The sequence below is a fragment of the Pteronotus mesoamericanus genome, unplaced genomic scaffold (genome assembly GCF_021234165.1).
Source record: "Pteronotus mesoamericanus isolate MK-2021 breed Mesoamerican mustached bat unplaced genomic scaffold, CSHL_Meso_final contig_657, whole genome shotgun sequence".
Lineage (NCBI taxonomy): Eukaryota > Metazoa > Chordata > Mammalia > Chiroptera > Mormoopidae > Pteronotus > Pteronotus mesoamericanus.
In genome coordinates, this window is record NW_026555229.1 from 1172383 (window position 1) to 1193698 (window position 21316).

Here is a 21316-nt window from a genome sequence, read left to right on the forward strand (position 1 = left end):
ATGCTTTAAAAAATACTGCTACCATAATACTGCTTAGATGGTCTCTAACATAAACCTTTAAAAATGTGCTTATGATTCTTAGTTTCTAAATGAAACAAAACCTGAGAAAACCTCAAATACCCTAGATGTTCATCAAAACAATTAAATTGTTTTTTTTATATTACTTAAGCAATTAGGGAAAAAAAGGAATCAGTCTTAACAACAACAAAAAAGCACAGCTGTTTGTTAAGTTTTCCTGTACTGTAACATTGGTTATTCAGAACTTGAAATGCAATTTCCCACAAGAAACACAGTTAAATTTCTTTTAATTAATTTATTTATTTTCAGAGAGAGAGAAAAGGAGGGAGAAAAAGAGGGAGAGAAACATCAACGTGCAAGAGAAACATCGATCAGTCAGCTGCCTCCTGCACACCCCCATCTGGGGACCGGCCCCACAACCCAGGCATGTGCCCTGACAGAGAGTTGAACAAGTGACCTTTCAGTTCACAGGCCAGCACTCAGTCCACTGAGCGACACCAGCCAGGGCTACGGTTAAATTTCTTAAATGCTGATTAAAACTTCTTAAACATAAAGTGCCATCTATATTATTATTTCTAATAGCCATCTATAATATTATTTCTACAAGAAATAGCAATCTGCATTATAACTCCAGACACCAGCCATCTATAGCCATCTATAATATTATTTCTACAAGAAATAGCAATCTGCATTATAACTCCAGACACCAGCAACATGTCTTCCAGATCCTCAAAAGAGAAGAGCTCCACCTTATTATAGCTCAGCCCAGAGGGGGTACCCCAAGACTACAATACAAAAGATGGCAGGAAACACTGAAGTCCCATGAAAAACAAACATGAAAATACTCTCATTCTCAAACTGCGGGAAGAAAATTGCTTCGTCTCCAACAACAATGGAAGGATGGGACAGAGACTGCTACAGAGGGTCCCTACAGCAGGAGCTGGGAGAACTGGCAGCAAGAGGAGCCCCAATAGGATTTCCATGGACTATGAAAATGCACAAAAGGAAGCAGACAACAACAGCTACAAGGGGGAGAGTGAAAACCAAAGGAAGGTCCAAGGTAAGCAGTAACAAATACCCACAAGGCTGTGGGAAACCTCACAACTACCTGCCTGCAAAGCCACCGAATTCCCTGCAGCTACAATCAGACATTCACTGATAACTGTCATTAACAATGACAATGTGTAGTTTTATATATGAAATTCTGAGATATACAAATATGACATTTACCTATAAAGCCTTTAAAAGATTCCTCCCTCGCAGTCTGAACTTAAATTCAACTCTCTCTTTTCCCAGATTTTTATCATCCCCCCTTCCCATGCACTCTAGCCAAACTCAACTACCTCCAGTGTTCACGTGCCTTGTGCTCTCTCGTCCTCTGGCCTTTTTTCCATATGCTGTAAACTCCACCTCAAATGTCCAACCTGAAGACCTTTCCCACTGCCTACACTCTCCCCTCCACGGAGTTATCCCTGACTCCCCACCCCTCACCCCTCTCAAACCCTACAGACTGCCCCTTCCTCTAAAATCTCACGGCTCTCTCTCCATACCTCCCTAAGGCAACTAGGCCTGCAGCACTTACCCCCCTGTTCCCGTATCTTTGCTCTTCAAAATGACCATCAGGTATTGGGAACTATGTTTACAACTGACTATATACTTTTCACCCCCAGCTATGCCTGTTTCAGTACCCTTCACAAAGCAGGTACTAAAACAAAAAATATTAACAAATTTTAAGAACATGATTTTCTATTTATTTGGCAAAGGAAATCACTAAGTATATTAAAGCATGCACATAAACATACATTTGTGTGTGTAAATGGTGGCTGGAGTGTAAGGAAAAAATGAATAGAGTATCTCAAAAGGACGGACAAAGAAGTGTTGAAGAGTATCTCTCACTGATGTAAAACCCAGAAATGTGGTGAAAGGAAAAAACTATCATGATGCCAGGCTGTAAAAAGAGCCTTGGTTAGTCACATTTCACTGAAATTTCTCTTACAGGCATGTAGGCAGATATAAACACGAGAAATAACTGAAGAGGCTGTCTGCTCAGGGGAAACAGCACTTCTCTCAGGAGGGTGTCTCTTTAAAGATACGGAATGTTATGCATCTGAATATGCCAAATCATTACCCAGCATTCTATATCACTGAAAACCAATCTGAAACATCTATCAACCATAAGTCAGTGCTTTAGCATTATAACAGGCTGTACCTTTCTCAGATGAAATACATACCTACGAATTTTGAAGAGGATGCAATTAAGATTTTACCAAAGTAAACACTTTTTATGGGGGAAAAAACAAAACCAAAGTTATAAAGTGGCAAATGTTAATACTGATTTTTCAAACAGAGAGTATGGGTAGATTCTGGAAGCTACATACCAATAAGTCTGTCATCAGTTCCCAACAACATTCCAGACTAATAGTTGAATTGATAATGGAAACATTGAGAAAAGAATGTAATAATTATTTATGAGTTCTCCAAGAACACACCATGCCTTACTTTGTTTTCTCTCTTGATTACTAAACTACTTCATTACTAAATTGGAAAACCACAAATATTCTACCTCAAATTCAGCGAAGTTTCTCATGAAGTCACTATAGAAAAATTCACAGAAAATGGACAGAAATCTGACCTTCAGTCTGGGATCCATAATTTACTAGCGATGTGATTAAAAACAAGTCCTTTAACCTCAAAATCAGAGGTAACATCTATGATATGTATATATCTCTCTCTTTCCCACAGTCGTACTAAGAATTGAAAGTACCAATATATTCACAGTGTTAAGTTTCCTTGGGGCACACATTTCTTTAAGAATCCAATGAAAGTAGTGTTTCCCTTGCCTCCCTGCAAAATTCACACAAAACTATGTGTACAATGTCAAAGGGCCCGTGACCCTGAAGCCAGAGCTTCTGGTTCAACTTTGTATACACAGAGCCTTTCATGGTGCTGAAATGTAGTAACAACTCAAAAATTGCTGAATGAAATTTTTTTAAAGGTGGGGAGGGGCCCTGACCAGGAACTCAGATGGCTGGATACATCATAGTCCCACATACCAAAAAGGTTACAAGTTGGATTCCTGGTCAGGGGCACACACTTAGGTTGCAGGTTCGATCCTCAGTTGGGGCACTTACTGAAGGATCAGTCAATGCTTCTCTCTCACATCAATGTTTCTCTCTCTCCCTCTCTAAAAAAAATCAGTGAACATATCCTCAAATGAGGATAAAAAAAAAAAAAAAAAAAGATGGGGAGTGACGAACATAACTGTTATATTCTCAATTAACCAATCATATATAGAGTATTAATGAGGTAACTGACCAACCTGAATGGCATTATTAACTGTACAACTTTTTTCTAGATGGTTATTTGGCAATATGTACCAACAACTGCCTTCCAAGGGTGTCCAACCCATGGCCCACAGGCCGCATATGGCCCAGGATGGCTATGAATGCGGCCCAAAACAAATCATACGGCCCAAGACAACTCATCTTCTGGTGTGGCCCAGAGATGCCAAAAGGCTGGGCACCACTATTACCCTTTGATTCATTAAATTCTACTTCTAAGAATTCGTCCTAATAAAAGATTCAGAGATGCATTAAAATACTTATATGCTAGGACAGCCGAAAGCACTGTTATTTCTAATAGCAAAAAAGAAACAAGAAAAGCAAGGAAGGATAGAAATAAATCAGAATATCTTGTAATCAGAAAATGAGGAAAATTACAATATCCTAGTTACAGAATACTACATAAACACATTTTTAAAAGAGTAATTAACAATATGAGGACCAGCTCATAAGATGTTAAGAAAAGTAGAAGCCAATTTATACAGAACTTAAGTGCTTAGATCAATATATAATCACACAATAAACACTACATATGTGCTTAATAAAATTTTAAGAAACCATATATAGAACATAAACTCAATTTGTAAAGATTTTAAATACTGTGGATGACTATAAAGAAAGAAGGATGAAAGAAATGTTAATGGTAATTACATCCAGGTGACTCTTATTTTCTTCTTTATATTTCTCTGTAATGTCAAAATTTTGTACACTGGTCCCTATATCACTGTTAAAATAAGCATAAATATATACACATACATTCCTTTGAAAACAACAAACAAAAAAGACTGATCTCAGTGTGGAAGAGAATAATGTTATTGATGGTTTAAATAAGAATTTGTAAAAAGCCCGTGCTATATAAATTTACAGTTAGCACAAGGTTTAAGGAACTGCTAATACCAAAAATTCAAAATACCCAGATTCAAGATTTGATACAATATTCAAATTATATGATGTGGCTAAAACACTTTGGTTGAAACCAACAGGACAAAATATTGCTTTAAGTTCCCAGACTTCCAATTAAACAAGGCATATTAACCACAAATATGTTTTTTCTATCCTGAAATTCCATTAAAACGTTAATAAAGAAATAAAAAGAATAGAAGACAGTGAGAAAAGATTTCGACAACTTTTGGAAAAATGGAATACAAACAAAAGATAGAACATGATTAATAAAGCAGATAATAAACCATAACAGAAGGGAGAAAATTGGTGTCACAAAACACAAGAGACATTCAGCACTTGGAGGCACCACAGATGTCAAAAGTAGAAGACAGATGTATACATAGGGGAATTGTATGAATATATGTTTACAGTGGGACTGGATGTCCGGGTCCCCTTCTCTGCCATCACACAGCTAAATGAATAATATAGGCAGTGGTAGACCAGAGGCACTTTCTAGAGAGCTTCATCAGAGTGGCTCCAGAATCAGGGGCAGTAGAATCTAGGGACTGAAAGCAGGGTGGGGGATTACCTTAAATAAAAATCTTCACGCTGAATGAAAGGACCAGCCACCCCCCAAGCCCTTCCCCACCCCTTGGTAACCAGGCCTTCCCACCCAGGCAGATAGCTGGAGGGAAATACCACACTGCGATTAAAAGCTCAAACTCTAATACTGAGCTGCCTGGGTTCAAATCCGCACTCTGCCACTTCTCCCTTCTGAGAATCCTTGGACATATTACTACACCTCTAGGCCTCAACTTCCTCATCTAAAAAATAGGGATAAAATACCTCATACACTTATTTTGAGAATGAAAATAGTCAAGATTGAGAACCACTGAACTAGAAACATGTAAGACTCTAAGCAGCCCTTGACATACCCTGTATCTGCAGTACTCTCAACTTACCATTCCACTCTAGAGAAACAGAATACTTGTAAAATAATTTCATCCTTCTGTTAAGTTAGGTTATTCACAGAAGGGAAAGTTCAAGGGACGATCAATAAAAAAAAAATGGGAAGAAGGAATCCTCTAGAAGTCATCAGTTCATTACACGGCAAGAATTCTCAAATGAGGAAAATGGGAAGTGGGTAGTGATCTCCCTTGGAATAAATCAGTTATTTCAGATAATCTAAAAATTATAGTGAATCAATTATCATAGAAAACAAGTACGCACAAACTGTCTAGGTGCTAGACAATTTACTGGGAGCCTACTATGTACAAATAGCTAAGGATGCCACAGTGAACGCTACTGTCCCTGCTCTAGCAGAACTAACTAACCCACCCAGAGAGCTACTGCAGTAGCTTAAGGGTACATCAAATCCTATAATCAATCAACTAATTTAACATTCCACAATTGCTAATACAAAATCAAGTTGGAACTACAGACCCACACTATGTGCCATTAGTATTCATATCAATGACCACTTTTTTAACGTAAATTATGTGCCAAGAACTTTCATAAATGTTCTACATACATTACCTCATGTAAATATGATGGTTCTATCATGTGGATATTATTTCCCTCATTTCACAGATGGGAAAAATGACATCAAAGAGTTGAATAATTTGCTTATGACTACACAGGAAGGCAGCTTAGATGTATTAAGTCTCTCTGACTCTAAAGCACACAATCTTTCCACTCCACAATGGCAAAGTTCCAACAGGTACCCTCCAAAAATGGGATAATGAATCCAGGCCTGGTTCAAAGATACGGAATTTAAGTCTGCCTTTTTATTTTTTATTTTTTCTAACAGGTCTCAATATAACATTTTGTCTAATAATAGTATATGAGACTATTTGAAAAAAACAAAGTTGTGCATAAAATTTCAAGCGAGAGGCCTCCTACATTACATTTAAGACTATCATTAAGTCCTTAAAATAGTCTACTTAGTTAATATAATTTTATGAAATACCAATCCACTTAGCCTGACAAAATCTACTAGGTTCAAAAAAGTGTGGGTATATATGTGTGTATGCACACTGAAGTATGTACACATACTGTGTGTGTGTGTGTGTGTGTGTGTGTGTGTACAGCTTTTGCTAGTTTCTCAATATTTCCAAAATTTTTTATCTGAAAATACTTTTAGAAGAACCTTTAAGAATCAAATACTTGAGAGACAGAGGATCAACAATAGTATAAATATTTCTACAGTTCACACAGGAACTGAGGGTTCGTGTTTCGATGACTTTATTGGTATGCTCTGATATACCTTGGACAAGTCATTTCATCTCTGGGCCTCCCTAAGAGAAAATCAGATGACACAATCTCTACAGTGTAGCCTTAAATAATCAGGAAACCTTGTAAAACATTTTTCAAAGAATGATTAACTTTACCTTTGAATGATGCAAGCAAAGGACTACAGTAGAAAGAGAAACCTAATTAACATTTACTACTTCAGCTGGACCACTTAATTTAGCAGTTCCTGGACTGTATATCCATGGTGGAGGTGCAGAATTGACAAGACTCCAAGGAACCACCAGCTCTGAAGGAATAACAATACCTAGCCAATTCCTGCTCTTTTAATCTAAAGGTGCTTAGTCTGAAAGGAAAATAAATCCCAATTTGATAGCCCATGAAAACTGTCCCTGTCTATCTAAATAATCTTTCCATCTCAGACTCAAGAAACTAATGAAACAAGAAAGGTTAAAATGCTGAATGAGTACTCTTCTTTAGTAAATAAGGGTTAGGGTATCAAAAAGTGAAGAAATCTGTCAATCACAGCAAAGCGGGACTCGGGGGTTTTACATATTCTCTCTCTGTTCCTCTTTAATGAACTAGAAATGTGTGCCAAATATGGAAACGGAGAAAGTATGTGAATATGTGTAGTATTGAATTTCTCAAAGATCATACATTCTAGTCTGTTTTCTCTTCTTTATGATCAAATATTTAAGTTATTTGATTAAATTAAAATGTAAGTCTCTGTGGACATCACAGTAATTCATGAAGTTATAGGCTAGAGGCTAGGTGACTGCGGTTCAGATTTACAAAATAATTTTATAATTAAGTCCCAAGGAATATACTTGGGGGAAATTAATAATAACAAAAAATAAAATTTAACAAGTCAAAGTTAAACATTATCTTTAAATTATCTGTAAAATATATCTCATTTCACACCATCCTCCTAAAAGTGCTAAAAATACCAGAAGTCAGTCAGTGTTGATTTTACACATGTAGGCAATAAAGTCAAAATTGGAGGACAATTTTACTGAAACCAATACAGTAAAAGAAACAGGATTAAAATCCAAAGCTCCTGATTACAAGATCTATGCTCTATTCAAAAATTAAGACACCTAATCAAATATCCTGCAAAAATTCAATTATTCAAGCTTCTGCTCACCAGATTAAAAATGTCTGTGCTGAAAATACACTGACAAACTTCACAGAAAAAAAAGTATAAAAACACACTCAAAGAACCTGATAAAATAGATACCTGCATAATAAATAAAGGAAGATCTTTTTCAATTTTGATATGTCTTTGACTTACTTAAACCACAGTATTCTAGGCCCTGGCCAAGCAGCTCAGTTGGTTAGGGCATTGTACCAATACAACAAGGTTTAGGGTTCGAACCCCGGTCAGTGCATATACAAGAATCAACCAATGAGTACATAAATAAGTGGAATAACAAACTGATGTTTCCCTCTCCCCATCCCTCTCAAATCAATAAATTTTTTAAAAATGCACTATCCTATAAGTATTGAGAGAGTAAATTTATACACGTTTAAATACATTCTAAGCCAAAGGTTCAAGTTTGAAATTGAGGATTTACACAAATATTTAAGTATCCATACACCCCATTACATCCCTGCCCCTCCAAAAATTACTCCATCATGAATCTATGAAGGTCTTCTCCAACTACCTATGTCCAATCCCTGGAAGGTTAATGAAAAAAATACGTTTGAGAAAGAAATATTCTAGGAAAATATTATTTTATTAACAATTATTTACTTTATTGTTTTATAACTATTCAAAACAAATCTTTGTTACTAATATACTTTTCTAAATGCAATACACTTAAGTTTTAGGTTAAACCATTTCATAGGGTCTAGAGCAGTGGTACTCAATGAAGGGCGATCAGCAACATGTGAAGATTTTTTTGGTTGTCACAACTGGATAGTGCTCCTGTCATCTAGTAAGTAGAGGAAACCAGGGACTCTGATGACATTCCACAATGTACAGAACAGCCCCTACAAAAAGAATTATCTAGCCCCAATGTGAATAGTTCCAGAAGTTGAGAAACCCTGGCCTACTATCTAACTTGTATAAGAAGGACTATTAAGGTTCACTTACCTTTGAATTTAATATCCAGACCACTAAATTCCAATTCAACTCCTTGAAGTGCTTCTCCCAGAGTTTCATGGTAATGACTGATACTTTTTTTTGACCCCACACAAAATGGAAGTGAAAAGTATTTATATGTCTCTTGGCGATTATGGTAGGGCCCAACAGTATTCATCCATAAAACAACTTCCTCTTTATCTTGATACTGAAACAAAAAAAGCAAAAAAAAAATATATTTTTTTAAACATACTTCAAAATAAGAGAGTATTTGTTATTTGTTCTAAACAAAAGTGTACCATCTTTGTTTGGGAAGCTATAAAATAAAACACTGGAAGTTTCTTTTAATCTGAAGAAATGAAACCTTACCTTAAAAATGAAACTTGGTAAATTTTAAAATTCTTTCCTTTGATTGTGGTCTCAGGCAGATCCACCTTTTCCATACTTTGTTTTGCAGATGGTACTGTTTCAACCGAGTCCACTAACTCATACAAATATGTTTATAATTATTTCTTACACTTTCAAACTATAGAAAACCTACGACCAAAATGATTCACCATGCTAACACTGACAAGGAAGGAGGGAACAAAATCAACAGCTTATCCAAACCTCATGTTAATCATTAGAAACTCCAAAAATCTGTTGCCAGCAAGCACAAATAAAGCTTCATCTCTTTTCTAATCTTTTCTATGCCACTGGTCAAAGTACTAGAGAGGAGAGAAATGACTCAACAAGAGAGAGAACCAAACTGTGAAATCACCAGTCTATTCAAACCATCATTCCGTCTTCCTCTTTATCAGCCTGAAAGACCTGCATTATATTTCTTTGATTAAATAACTATGGCCCTACCCATCAGTGAATACCTTACTGGAGCGCGGCCCAATAGCTCTGGGTAGATAACTTCACCTTTCCAGGGTTCAACTGGGGGATTTGCTAAAGATTTCTAAGATCTCCAGTTTAAATGTCCAATTATTCTATGAAAAACAATTAACCAAGTAATTTAAAAACTAGTAACCCTAATTAGCAATATAAAGAAAATATAGGATACAATTTAAGTCAACTAATAGTGCAGAAGTTAAATCACTGAACAATTATTTACCAAGTGCCTACCATGGGCCAAACAGTAACGGTGTTTTTAAGTGAGGATACAGCTTTGAACAAGACATGTTCCCTGCCCTATTGGAGCTTAGAGTCTAAAGGGAAGGATGGACAGTGAACAAGCAATTATAGTCATATAGGGTGCTGTAACCCATATTAACAGGGAAAGCTATCCAACTAGCCCAACTACCAAATCCTCAGCACCAATCCTCCATCCAAAACTAATAAACATTTTCAACCAAACTCCAATATCTCCAAAACTAAACTCATCCCACCCAAATCCACACCCCAACTTTGTTTTTCTAATGGTACCACCATCAGCTCAGACATGGAGCTCAAACACCAAGTCTCTCTGCTTTCCACTGACTTGTCTACTCTTAAGTCCAAAGCATTTGCCTCTTCCTTTTAATTTACAGCACCATCATCCTAGAACTTAGATCTAATCCCCTCATCTTCAAAAATAATGAATGTTTCATTGCTCATGTAGAACATCATCCAGATCAGCAAGGAAATAACGAGCTATCTCACTTTTTGGCTACATGTACCAACACAGTGTTAGGTGTTAAAAATATACAGATAAATTAAACACTGTCCTTTCCTTCAAGAAGTTTGTAATCTGCCCTGGCTGGTGCCACTCAGTGGACTGAGTGCCAGCCTGCGAACTAAACAGTTGCTGGTTCAATTCCCAGTTGGGGCACATGCCTGGGTTGCCAGTTAAGTCCCCAGTGGGGCACGTGCAGGAGGCAACCACACATTGATGTTTCTCTCCCTTCCCTTCTCTCTAAAAATAAATAAATAAATAAATAATCTTTTTTTTAAAAGTTCGCAATCCATAGAGAAGCCAGAGAAGTGAATGATTAACAATGAAAAAATAAGTGCTATAATGAAGATAATAAAGGGATATTGTAGCAACAATAAAGGAATGATTAATTCTTCTGTGACAGAGAAGGGTCAGGATGAATAACAGTATAGAAAATCATAAACCGTTTCAAGTGAATTCAGAAACAGCTGATAGTCTTCATGTATGAATAAATGAACCCCCATTCAGCTGACAAATATATATGTATGCCACCACTCCTTCATCCAGTGCTTATGGTTACACAGCATTAATCAACCAAGGCGATCCTTTCTGCTAAACACAGACATAGACACTGTAAGGATAGAGTGTAAAAATTCCCATTCAGTGCTCTAAACCAATCGCTATCAACTGAGTTGATATTAGAACTGAAACCTGTTCAGTAGGCAGGACAGTCTCTCCAAATATAACGTATACAAAAAGTATTTAATAAACATAATGGAAAAATGCTGAAATGTAAAGTTCCTTAACAACTTAGTAAAAGAAGTTTGGAGAACATGCACTGACTGACATATAAAATGGCTGCAATAGTACCCTTTTAGAGAAATAACAAAGGGGAGGTAACAAAATACATCCATTTAAGATTAGAATGCTAAACGAGAGGACCTATTAATGAGGACCTGCCATTAATCCTGCTGAGAGTCTGCAAAAAGGTTTAAATGTAACTCATAAAAATCAGCACAAAAACACCTTCCATATAAATCCTAATGCTCATATTCTTTATAAAGACAAATACTTGAATAAAGAAATGATTGCTAAAACAGAGTATCTAATTATTTTATACAAACTGAAACATAGGACTAAAATAATTTAAGGGTCAGAGTGTATGTTTAACTACACATTCTGAGAGCACTCATTTTAAACATTCATAAAACCTATTAAGAGAGTAGAGCTGTGATGACATGATGCAAACTATAAGAAAATATATACCATTTTGTAGTCTAGGTTTCCTTCTGGGAAGAGGACTGCAAACAGTCATTTAAAATATGCATACAGTATATAAACAACGGGGACCCTAATAAAATGGGAGCTTATTTATAAAAAATTGTGTATTTATTTTTACACATTTAAACTTCAGTCACTTTTAAAGTATTCTCCATTTGATGCAATACACCTAACAGGATGTTTTTTCCACTGCTCCTAAGTTTTTGAACTCATCAATTTTGATGCCTTTCAGTGTTTCTGCCATTTTTTGTTTCACCTCTTCCACATCAGTAAAGCGTTTCCCTTTGAGGACTTTTTTCATCCAGGAAAACAAAACAAAACAAAAAAGTCATCTGGGTGCAGGTGATTAGGGAGGGTGGAGCAGGAGGGCGGGGGTTGTCATGCCATTTTTGGGTCAAAAACTGCTGAACACTCAGTGCTTATAAATCACCCATCATGAAATGGACATATGCATTAAAAAGAGTCTTCAAAACAAAGTCACGGAAGCCAAGCACAGCCTCTCACAACTCCAGCTGGTACAGATACAGATGGGTTCCTAGAGCACTCACCTAGCAGGGGAAGCCTGTAGTACGAAGGGTCTGCCCTCCATAAGATAATTCTGGGTTTGGGGGGTGGGATCCCTCCTCATATATGTAATATATTCACACATTCATACACACATAATACACATATACATACACGTACACACACAAAGGTTAGAGTGAATATTAAAGCAAACGTGTCTCTTTTACATTGTTCCTTATGCAGACCATGATTAGAAATGAATTTAAAATGTTTTCTTTGCAGTTCTTTATCGTCCCTAAGAATAAGCACTCTCAAGACAAGGTCAAAAAGAGTTCTTTTTCAAGAGAGAAAATGTGTCTTTAAAATATCTTGAAATTAGAAAATACCACCCTGAGTGGTGAGGCTCCGTTGGTCAGACATCATTGCTCAAAGCGAAAAGTAGCCAATTCGAATCTCTGTCAGGGCACATGCCTGGGTTGCAGGTTCGGTCCCTCATCAAGGCATGAATGAGAGGCAACTGACCCATGTTTCTCTCTCACATCAATGTTTTTTCCCCTCACTTCCCCTGTCTCTAAAAATAAATGAATAAAATCTTTAAAAAAAATTTTTTTTTAAAAAGAAAATACCAAAAGGAAGACTTTGCTCCGCAATTCCATGGGAAGAAAGCTGAAAGCCACAGGTAAGACTCTTCCCTCCACCCTGCGGAGTCTAACCAGGAGAAGGGGAAGAAAAAAGTCAAGGAAGCACAGCGGTGGATCAGGGTATCCCTGAGCATGGCTGTAATTCTAAGAGGCCTCCCTGGGAGTAGCCGTAAGAGGCCAGTTCAGACTACCTGCATTCTTCAACTCACCACTGTATTCATTTCCCATCTCTCAGAACAGCTTCACTGTTACACACAACTTCTGAGCTGTCCACTCCAGCCACAAGGGGCTCTAATACTATCTCGTCCTCCTTCCTGCTCTATCTTTTTTATTATACTTACTGTTCCCTCAAATCTATAATACCCTCATTCTCTCCACCTAGCCAACTTCTACTTATCCTTCAGAATTGTTCAAATCCTTTCGCAAATCCTCCAATCTTCAGGCCAATCCCTAATTTGCATGATCTCATCATCTTTTCTGATAGTTTCATAAGCTAATAATAAGTACGTACCATGTGCTAGACATAGTTCTAAGGTTTTACATTAACATTTAATCCTCTCAAAACTTTAAGATAGGTCCTATTATTTTTCCCCATTTTATAGAGGAAAACAAATCAAAGAACAGAGACGTTAAGTAATTTGTCCAAGATCATGTAACTAGTACCCAGTTTATAACTTTAGGACTATACTTTTGCCAATCCCTAGTCAGTTGCATTAACTAAAGAGCAAAAACTAAAGGAAGAAAATATGAAAAATGTACCGTTGTATAAAACAACTAAAGCCCACACTAAATACTGAACACCATTTTTAACTGAGCCTTTAATCTGCCCTAAAGAAAAAAAAACAAAAAGAAAACCTTCCTAAGAAGGTACTTGTGCTTTAGTCTCCAAAGTAGTAACTTTATTCTCGAGATGTCGCCAATGTTTGGCCTCTCTTCTTTAAATACTGTTTATGTGCTGGGAAAAAGGAGATATTGAAGTTTCCCTATTTGAAAGAGATCACAAATTAATTTTTCCCAGAAAGAACACTTCAGGAGATGTTACTGATGTACTTATGTAAAATCTGAAAAATGATGTCAGAGTGTATATAGACAGCAAAGAACTGAGGGCTCAGAATAAGTAACCAAATGCCATCATTTTCATGGGATGAGTGTTTGCTTTAAAGTAGGTATCTGAGGAAGCAAAACCCAGTTCTGAAAATGCTTCAGAAACCATAATTTCAATGCTTTAATTTTTTATTTAAAATACATACATCAGAATTCAAATACAAATAAATCAGAAGGGTATTTTTAGATAGTCTCGAGATAACTGCTCTCTCTCTCCAACAGCTTTGTACCTAAATAAACTTTTAGTCTATCAGAGAGCACAGCTGAGAATAGGACGAGTTATGGCATTTCCTAAAATTAGATCTATATTAGAATAACCACAAATTCTCTTGTAGTAAACAGTTTATTCTCTTTATAAATCTTCATATAAGTTTTAAGAGTTCCCATACTCCCAAAGGAGACAAAAACAAAAGGCTGCCACTTGCCAAAGTAAAGCAAACAAATCATTTCCGAAAACACTTGATGGTATAATCAGTGTTTATGGCAGGGGCTAAGAACAGGCTATTCTAGACACAGACCAGGTCTTCCCAACATCACCTACCAGAAGTATAAGGGGCCACGAAGAAATGGCATGTTTAGCCTAGTTAAGGCCCCTAAAGCACAACAGGCGTCCTCGAGATTATGCATCTTAAGTGAACAATGGTCTACGTTTGTTCACTGTGCTTTAAGCAACAGGATTTCATGCTTCTAACACTGCATATTCTTGTCCCTAGTGACTCCTTAATTACTTAGGTCACTCAACAAGCACTAATTAAATACCATTTCTTGTGGCAAGTACAGAGCCTTGATTTGTAAGAGACAAAAATGTTAAAAAAATTACTTGATGATCTTGAGGAAACAGAACCCATAAAAACTCAGGACTACAGTACAAATCATAAAATGCTTTAACATTTCTGTGCCCTTGATTATTTATTTATGTATTTACTTACTTATTTGGTGCTCACCTTTACATAGCATTCCTATGAAAATTACATGGACAAGTAGAAAAAGCAAGGACAACAGAGATCAGGAAGCTCAGATTCTTTGTGGCCTTAGCCCACTCACTGGGCCTCTTCAAGCCATTAGGAAAATGAGTATGTTAGGTACAGACAGTGGTCTCAAGCCTTTCCAGTTCTAAAATTTGATGATTCTCAATTTAAAATATTTTTAACGGGAGTCCTCTGGAATCTTAGGAGATAGGATAATCTAACTCTACATGTCTCCAAGTGCCCCAAGTTTCAGAAAACCAAATAAGCATAAACCACATCCTATACAGCTTTTTCACTCATTTAAGAGAGTCCTTTTCATGACACTTCAATCATGTATTAAGACATCAAAGTATTCTTTAATTTTTATTTGAAACAATGTCCTGCAATTCATGTGACTCAACTTCAAAAAACTGAAGGGAATACACCTTTATAGATTCTAGACGTATGTATACTCTAGAGGTCCACACACATTTTCTTCTCATTATTCTTATAAGACTATTAAAAGGGCTCTGGATAAATAAGCACATAAAAATACCACATAAGTCTAAATGGTCAATAAGTCAAATCCTCATTCAGTAGGTAAAGTAAGAGAAATAAGGGCTTTGTGAAACTGAATAAAATAGGTGTTCCTTCTTAGAAAGTTACGTAATTTGTGGAGGTCAATACAAATAGAAATGCAGGACTCTTTGCTCAAAAATTATTATGAACTCCAACACAGGGACAGCACAGCATTAAACCACTCAATCCTTACGTGCTTGCACATATCTTATGACTGCCCAAGTGACATGCCCATTAGGTTGGGCCCTATCCTTCTCTAAAGCTAATCCAAACATTTTCTCAGTAACAACCCGTTATGGATCTAGAATTATCCAAACATTTCTTTAAGCACTTAAAAATACTATCAGTTCAGAGAACTACTTAATTTAATACCAAGTGTTTTACTGTCCTGTTTTTAGCATAAAGGACTGCAGAAGCACATCCTTTGAGAGTGTAGAAGACTATTAGTTCAAATTGCCTGAGTTCAAATCCTACCCTCTATCCCTACTGTCTGTGTGGCTTTGGGCAAATAACAACCTCTCTTGCACTGGTTTCCTCATCTATAAAAAGGGCATATCACCCACCTCACAAGGTTATTAATATATGCTTAAAATGATATGAATTAATATATATAAAGTACTTAAAACAATGCCTAGTACATATTGCTACAAAAGCCCTTTTAGTTACTATTCTAACTGGAAACTGTCTTAACAGAAAGTCAATCTAAAGGGTAAACTTAAACTTTTGAAAATTGTTCTTTATTAATAATTCAATTCCACAAGAATTTATTAGCCACCTACTCAGCAACCTTCCCTTGGCAATTTTTCTCCTCCTTCAGTCTCATTCTTTATTCAATGGCTACATCTGCCTTCCTGGTGGGGAAAAAAATTCACTTGACCATAGCCCTTTCAGCACTATGATCTGGCTAAGATGAATGCCTAGTTTTCAGAAAATATTTTCAAGAAATTTGGAAGAAGTAAACTATTTTGGCTGTTAGACAAAATAAAAATCTGAATGACACATTTTATACTTATATCTTAATGCTATTCTTCCTATAACTTTTTTTGCTTTTTTTAATAATAGGTAACCAAATGAGAGCAGTCCATTGTAGACATGAATGAAATGTATTCCAAATTTTTCATCCAGCAATTACCTCATACATATATTCTCTCAAAAACCTTTTATTAGCCCTAGCTGGTATGGCTCAGTGGATTACACACCAGCCTCAAAACCAAAGGGTCGCCAGTTCGATTCCCAGTCAGGGCACATGCCTGGATTGTGGGCCAGGTCTCCAGTTGGGGGCCCCCAAGAGGCAACCACACATTGATGTTTTTTTCCCTCTTTCTCCCTCCCTTCCCCTCTCTCTAAAAATAAATAAATAAAATCTCTGGCGGGAAAAATCTTTTTTGAAATATTTTATATTCAATTACTGATACAAAAAAATTAAATATGTTCCTGGCAATAAAATTTCAGTAAAATTAGCACTTACATTTTAACTACGTAAATTAATCTAAGGCCATTTTATATACCTCCAGTTTTTGAAATTTTATTTAATAGTTTTCCCTGTTTATAGCACTTCATTATAAGACACAGATAAAAGAGCATACTACTACACTTAGGCTTATATGGCTGTATCATGGAACTAAACAGAGAGTTCTGAGTTTTACAAGGTAACTTTCCTTAAGTGTTCAAAAAAATGGAAAAATATTAATAACCATACCATTGACTAAAAGGATGGCCATTGGAAAGGAACAGTTCTTATACTTTGAAACAAGTTACCTGACAGAACAATAGGAAATCGTTTTTTAACTTAACTGTTTAACCTCTGAACAAAATTATCCTAAGGTGAAAAGTCACAAATATAGCACAAAACCATGTCACTGATAGGTGATTTGTCTCTAAAAAATAGAGGTAAAAAGTTTTTGACTGTGATCGAAAGTAAGTAGCCAAAAGTTCAGAGCTTTTACTAGCTAAAATAAGAACCCAGCTAACCCAGGGAGTGGACAAACGAAATCTGATTTATTATAAATAAAACCTAAAGTACGATGCATCGAATAAGTAAGGACGATTGCTTCATACCTCACTTATCAGGAATGGCAGAAGACTCAGCCACATCTTTAAGATTTAGTACGTATACAACCTTTCATGTAAAATCGTTTCAGTAATGAATTAAGATATAAAAAACAATTGTTCGCCAAGCAACCTGTCCACTTATATGACTTTCCTGCCTTGCTCACCTCTACCACCCTGAAACCTCCGAGTTACAGCCCAAAGTGAGTCTCTTGAAGAGTCGTTAAGCTCTATGACAACTAAAGAGCCAATGAACTTCAGGATAAATGCAAAAGGAACTGCTCTGAACACACAAAAAGCCTGGGAAACTCAAGATCCCTTACAGTCAGTCAAAAGCTGCCCTAGTTAGAGACCACTGGTACGGGCGCTTCATCCAGGGGCTGGATGGAAAGGGTAGGGAGAAAGTTACCAAACAGGCTCGGAAATGAGTGCGTGCAGGCTAAGGGCATGCACACGTGTAAACTGCCTGCACCCCAAGTTCATCAATGCTGTCGCCACGCTTTGCCACGCCAGCGTTTCGTCCGGTTTGGGCAGGGAGGGGACATAAAGGCCGGTGAGGATCGTAAAGTGGTGGATATTTCCTGGTTGGGTATGACGGGTAATCGTGCTGCATCCATCTTCCGCTGCGTCGTATCCCCCGGTAGCCAAAGCCCAGCTCCTTTCCCAGGGGCCACCAGCCCCGAACCTGGCTTGCCTGCAGCCCCAACCCCCACAGCGAAGTGAGCCCCGACCTAAACCACGCGTCTTCCCCGGACTCGAGAGCCCCTAGACCCAGGGTGTGCGGCGCCATTTAAGTCCGGGCTGAGGAAAGAGGCCCAGGCACGGGGTGCGGAGTCCTGTCCCAGGAGCGCAAGGAAATGCCTGCTCCCAGTTCCCGGGGTTCCTGCTCCGCCAGGCCCAACCGGAAGGCGCCTCGGATGGCCGCGCGGCTCAACAGGGCCGCCGAGCTTTACAGGCCGCGCCGGGCCTGCTGGGGCAGTGAGCCGGGAAGCGGGCCTGGGACGACCGTGACGGTCGGGAACGCCTCTCACCGTGTGCTCGTGCTCGTCAGCCCGGGCCCGGGGCAGCAGTAGCAGCAACAGCGCGGCGGCCGCCGCTACGCCGGGAGCGCCCGGCAGCGGCCTCATCCTCCGCGCTCCCACCAACTCCTCCTCCTCCGCCTCCGCCTCCGCCGCCGCCGCAGCCGATTCGCATCCACCGGGCGCGGACAGACGCACGGAGCCCGGGCCCAGCCGCTGGCTCCTCGGCGCCGCCGCCGACACCGCCCGCTCCGTAGCCTCCCCCGCCCCCCGGCACCTCCTCGGCCTCTTCCTCTGACTCAGCCACGTCATCCGACCACCCCGGCACACGCCGGAAGTGCCTCGCGACGCGGGGCCGCAACCGCCGCCGGGCGCCCCGCCCGGGACGCGTGAGTCCACGCTGCCGAGGGCCGAGCTCTGGCAGCCACGCTTCGCAGGACCCCTTGGCAACCCCCGCCGGCCACCTCTGGTTCCCGGAGGCTCTGGCACGCAGACCGGCTCGGCCACAGCGTGGGTGACATCCAGAACCTCAAGGCCGAAGTCGCCTACCGGCCGCGTTCCTGGCAGAGCTCGGAGTTTTGTGACCTTGGCCAAAACGCTTAACTTTTCTCAGCCTCGTTTTCCTAAGCTATGAAATGGGGTCTGACCTGCTGCCTCTCGAGCTTGGGAGATGAAACCAAATAACCCTTCCCAGGCACTGTCGCTGTGACTGTATCACAAGATCATATAATCATCGTTATGGAAGACTTAAATTTGCACAGGGTTGAATAAGTGTTTTAAAATAACCAGCTATTTATTGGACCACTACTATTCAATCTTGTTGAAATTCTTGTTCATTTATTTCTTTAGTTTGTGCTGGTCTTCTGTCCACAGACATAAATACCTCCTGGAATCTAAGCTCCCCTAAGAGAGATCCTGTCCTCTGCCATATTTCCTGTGCCGAGGGCAGTGCCAGCCTCAGGCTAGGAACTTAAAAACTATGTCAAATAAATATATTAATATGGCACCTCCATCTACACCATCCTCTACGCCAAAAACCCGAAACTTGACGGATTGCCAGTACCTCAGCCATGGGCAGTCAACAGTTCCAGCACTAGGTCTCTTAGAAACGATTCAAGAGTTTATTTTTCTTCTCTTTCTTCTGCCAAGAACAGCCAGTCTCTACCTCCCTGTATGTTGTAACAGTCTCCAGCAAGATCCCTGACACCAAACTTCTCTCCCTGTTTATTCTCTCCAGCACATGCCAGAGTGGTTTTCTAAAAAGAAACCCTATGATAACATTCTCTTGCTTAAACCACCCCTTGAATATTGTTTAAATGTCATGGAATCGCAACTAAGATTTTCATCTTCCAGGCACTACTCTGAGCCCTTTACATGTATTGACTCATTTAATCCTCACAAAAACCTTAGGGGACAGCACTATTAGAATGTTCATTTTTCAGATATGATAAGTGAATCACAGAGTGGTTAAGTGGCTTGCTGAAAGACCAAACCCAAGCAGTCAGGGTCCAGAATCTGTTTTTCTTACTATTAAAGGATTACTATCCATACAGCTGTTTTAAAAAATGAAATAGCCCTGTGTTTTCCTGGCATGGAATGATACCTGACAGTTTTAAATGAAAAAAAGTTGAAAAAATAGAGCATAACTCAATTTTAGTCTACCCACAGAAAACAATCTGAAAGATTATTTCTCAACTCTCAACTTTATATATGCTTATGAATATTTGGGTGTTTGTTTTTTTACAATAAGCATGTGCTGCATATGTAATGTGAAAAAAAATTCTTGTTAAAGGATAGTCCCGTTAGCATGCAGCTGCACAATCGGATCCTGATTTATCTCCCCAACTTTACATCCCACTGTTTTCCGTCCTATATTCTCCAGATACCCCACGTTCTTTTATACCTCTGTGCCTTTGTGCTCAATGTTCCCTCTGCCTAGAATGCAAACAAATGGACCACCATTAGACAGTCTCTTTCCAGGCCTAACTGAATTATCACCTCTTCAGTGAAACCTTGCATGACATCCTCAGGAAGTTGAGCATCTCTTCTTCAGGATTCCAATAGCATTTGAAATGTTACATCATAATTACCATCTAGTCCCATTTCTTCTTCTGTACTACATCCTGACCTTTTTTTAGGGCATGCATGTACCATCATTTGTTTGTATCTGTCCCAGCTGCAGGGATAGTGCTTGTCACATCATAAACATTCCATAACTATTTGAAGAATGAATGAAGACATTAGTAAGTGAAAGTCAAATAGCATACAAGGATTTAAAGAACACTTTCTAGCTAGTCTAAGAGATTATTACAAGGCAATACATGACAATTGCTGAATGAATCATACACCAGTAATTGCTATAGAAATCAGAAGAGGCTTCTTATACATCTTTGTATTTGTATATCCCCCTGAGCACCTCACATGGTAACTTGCTCATGGTGGAAGTTCAGTAAATGCTCTGTGAATGAATAATCACTGCGTTTGAATCAAGTGATGATGGGCATTTGAAGAACAAGCAATGTAAGTGCTGAATTAAGATGGATGAGTTTTTTCTTGCTTAAACATCCATCACCAGCACCACATATTCGAGTAAGTAAGCTTTGCTAGGTGTGAGAAGCACTGGATTGGTGATTGCTTGGGGATGGGGAGGACACACGAGAAGATAGGTTCATTTAACTTAAAACCAGGAAACATTACATATACAACACGGAACAGGTGTAGCAGTATACCAAAAGAAAAGAACAGCACAAAATGTGACCAACTGTGCAAACGTTCCACTAGGAAAAAAGCAATGGGCAAGGAGAGAAGAGGAAACCCTGTTTTGGTGGAATATTTGGAAAGTTTACAGATGGGAAGGAGCATGTGTAGGGCCATTAATTCAATTACTATTTAATAAGCATCTACTATTGCCAGGAACTTTGGTAGGTACTAGGAAGTGATCATGGATTTAAATGATAAAAATCTGTTAACAATAGGTATGGAAAAAGGGACTGTAAGATA

At 38.6% G+C, this 21316-nt stretch overlaps 1 protein-coding gene across 1 annotated transcript in view; it reads right to left on the minus strand.

Moving 5' to 3' along the window:
- Window positions 1–18596, minus strand: part of TM9SF3 (transmembrane 9 superfamily member 3) — a 65955-nt gene extending 47359 nt beyond the window's left edge. Inside the window, exons 1-2 of the mRNA XM_054581294.1 lie at window positions 18329–18596; window positions 8587–8782 (exon numbers count right to left, since the gene is read on the minus strand). Of these exons, the coding sequence (XP_054437269.1) occupies window positions 8587–8782; window positions 18329–18424 (292 nt within the window). The 5' untranslated portion in view covers window positions 18425–18596. The remainder of the gene's footprint in view (window positions 1–8586; window positions 8783–18328) is intronic.
- Between the last annotated feature and the right edge of the window lie 2720 nt (window positions 18597–21316).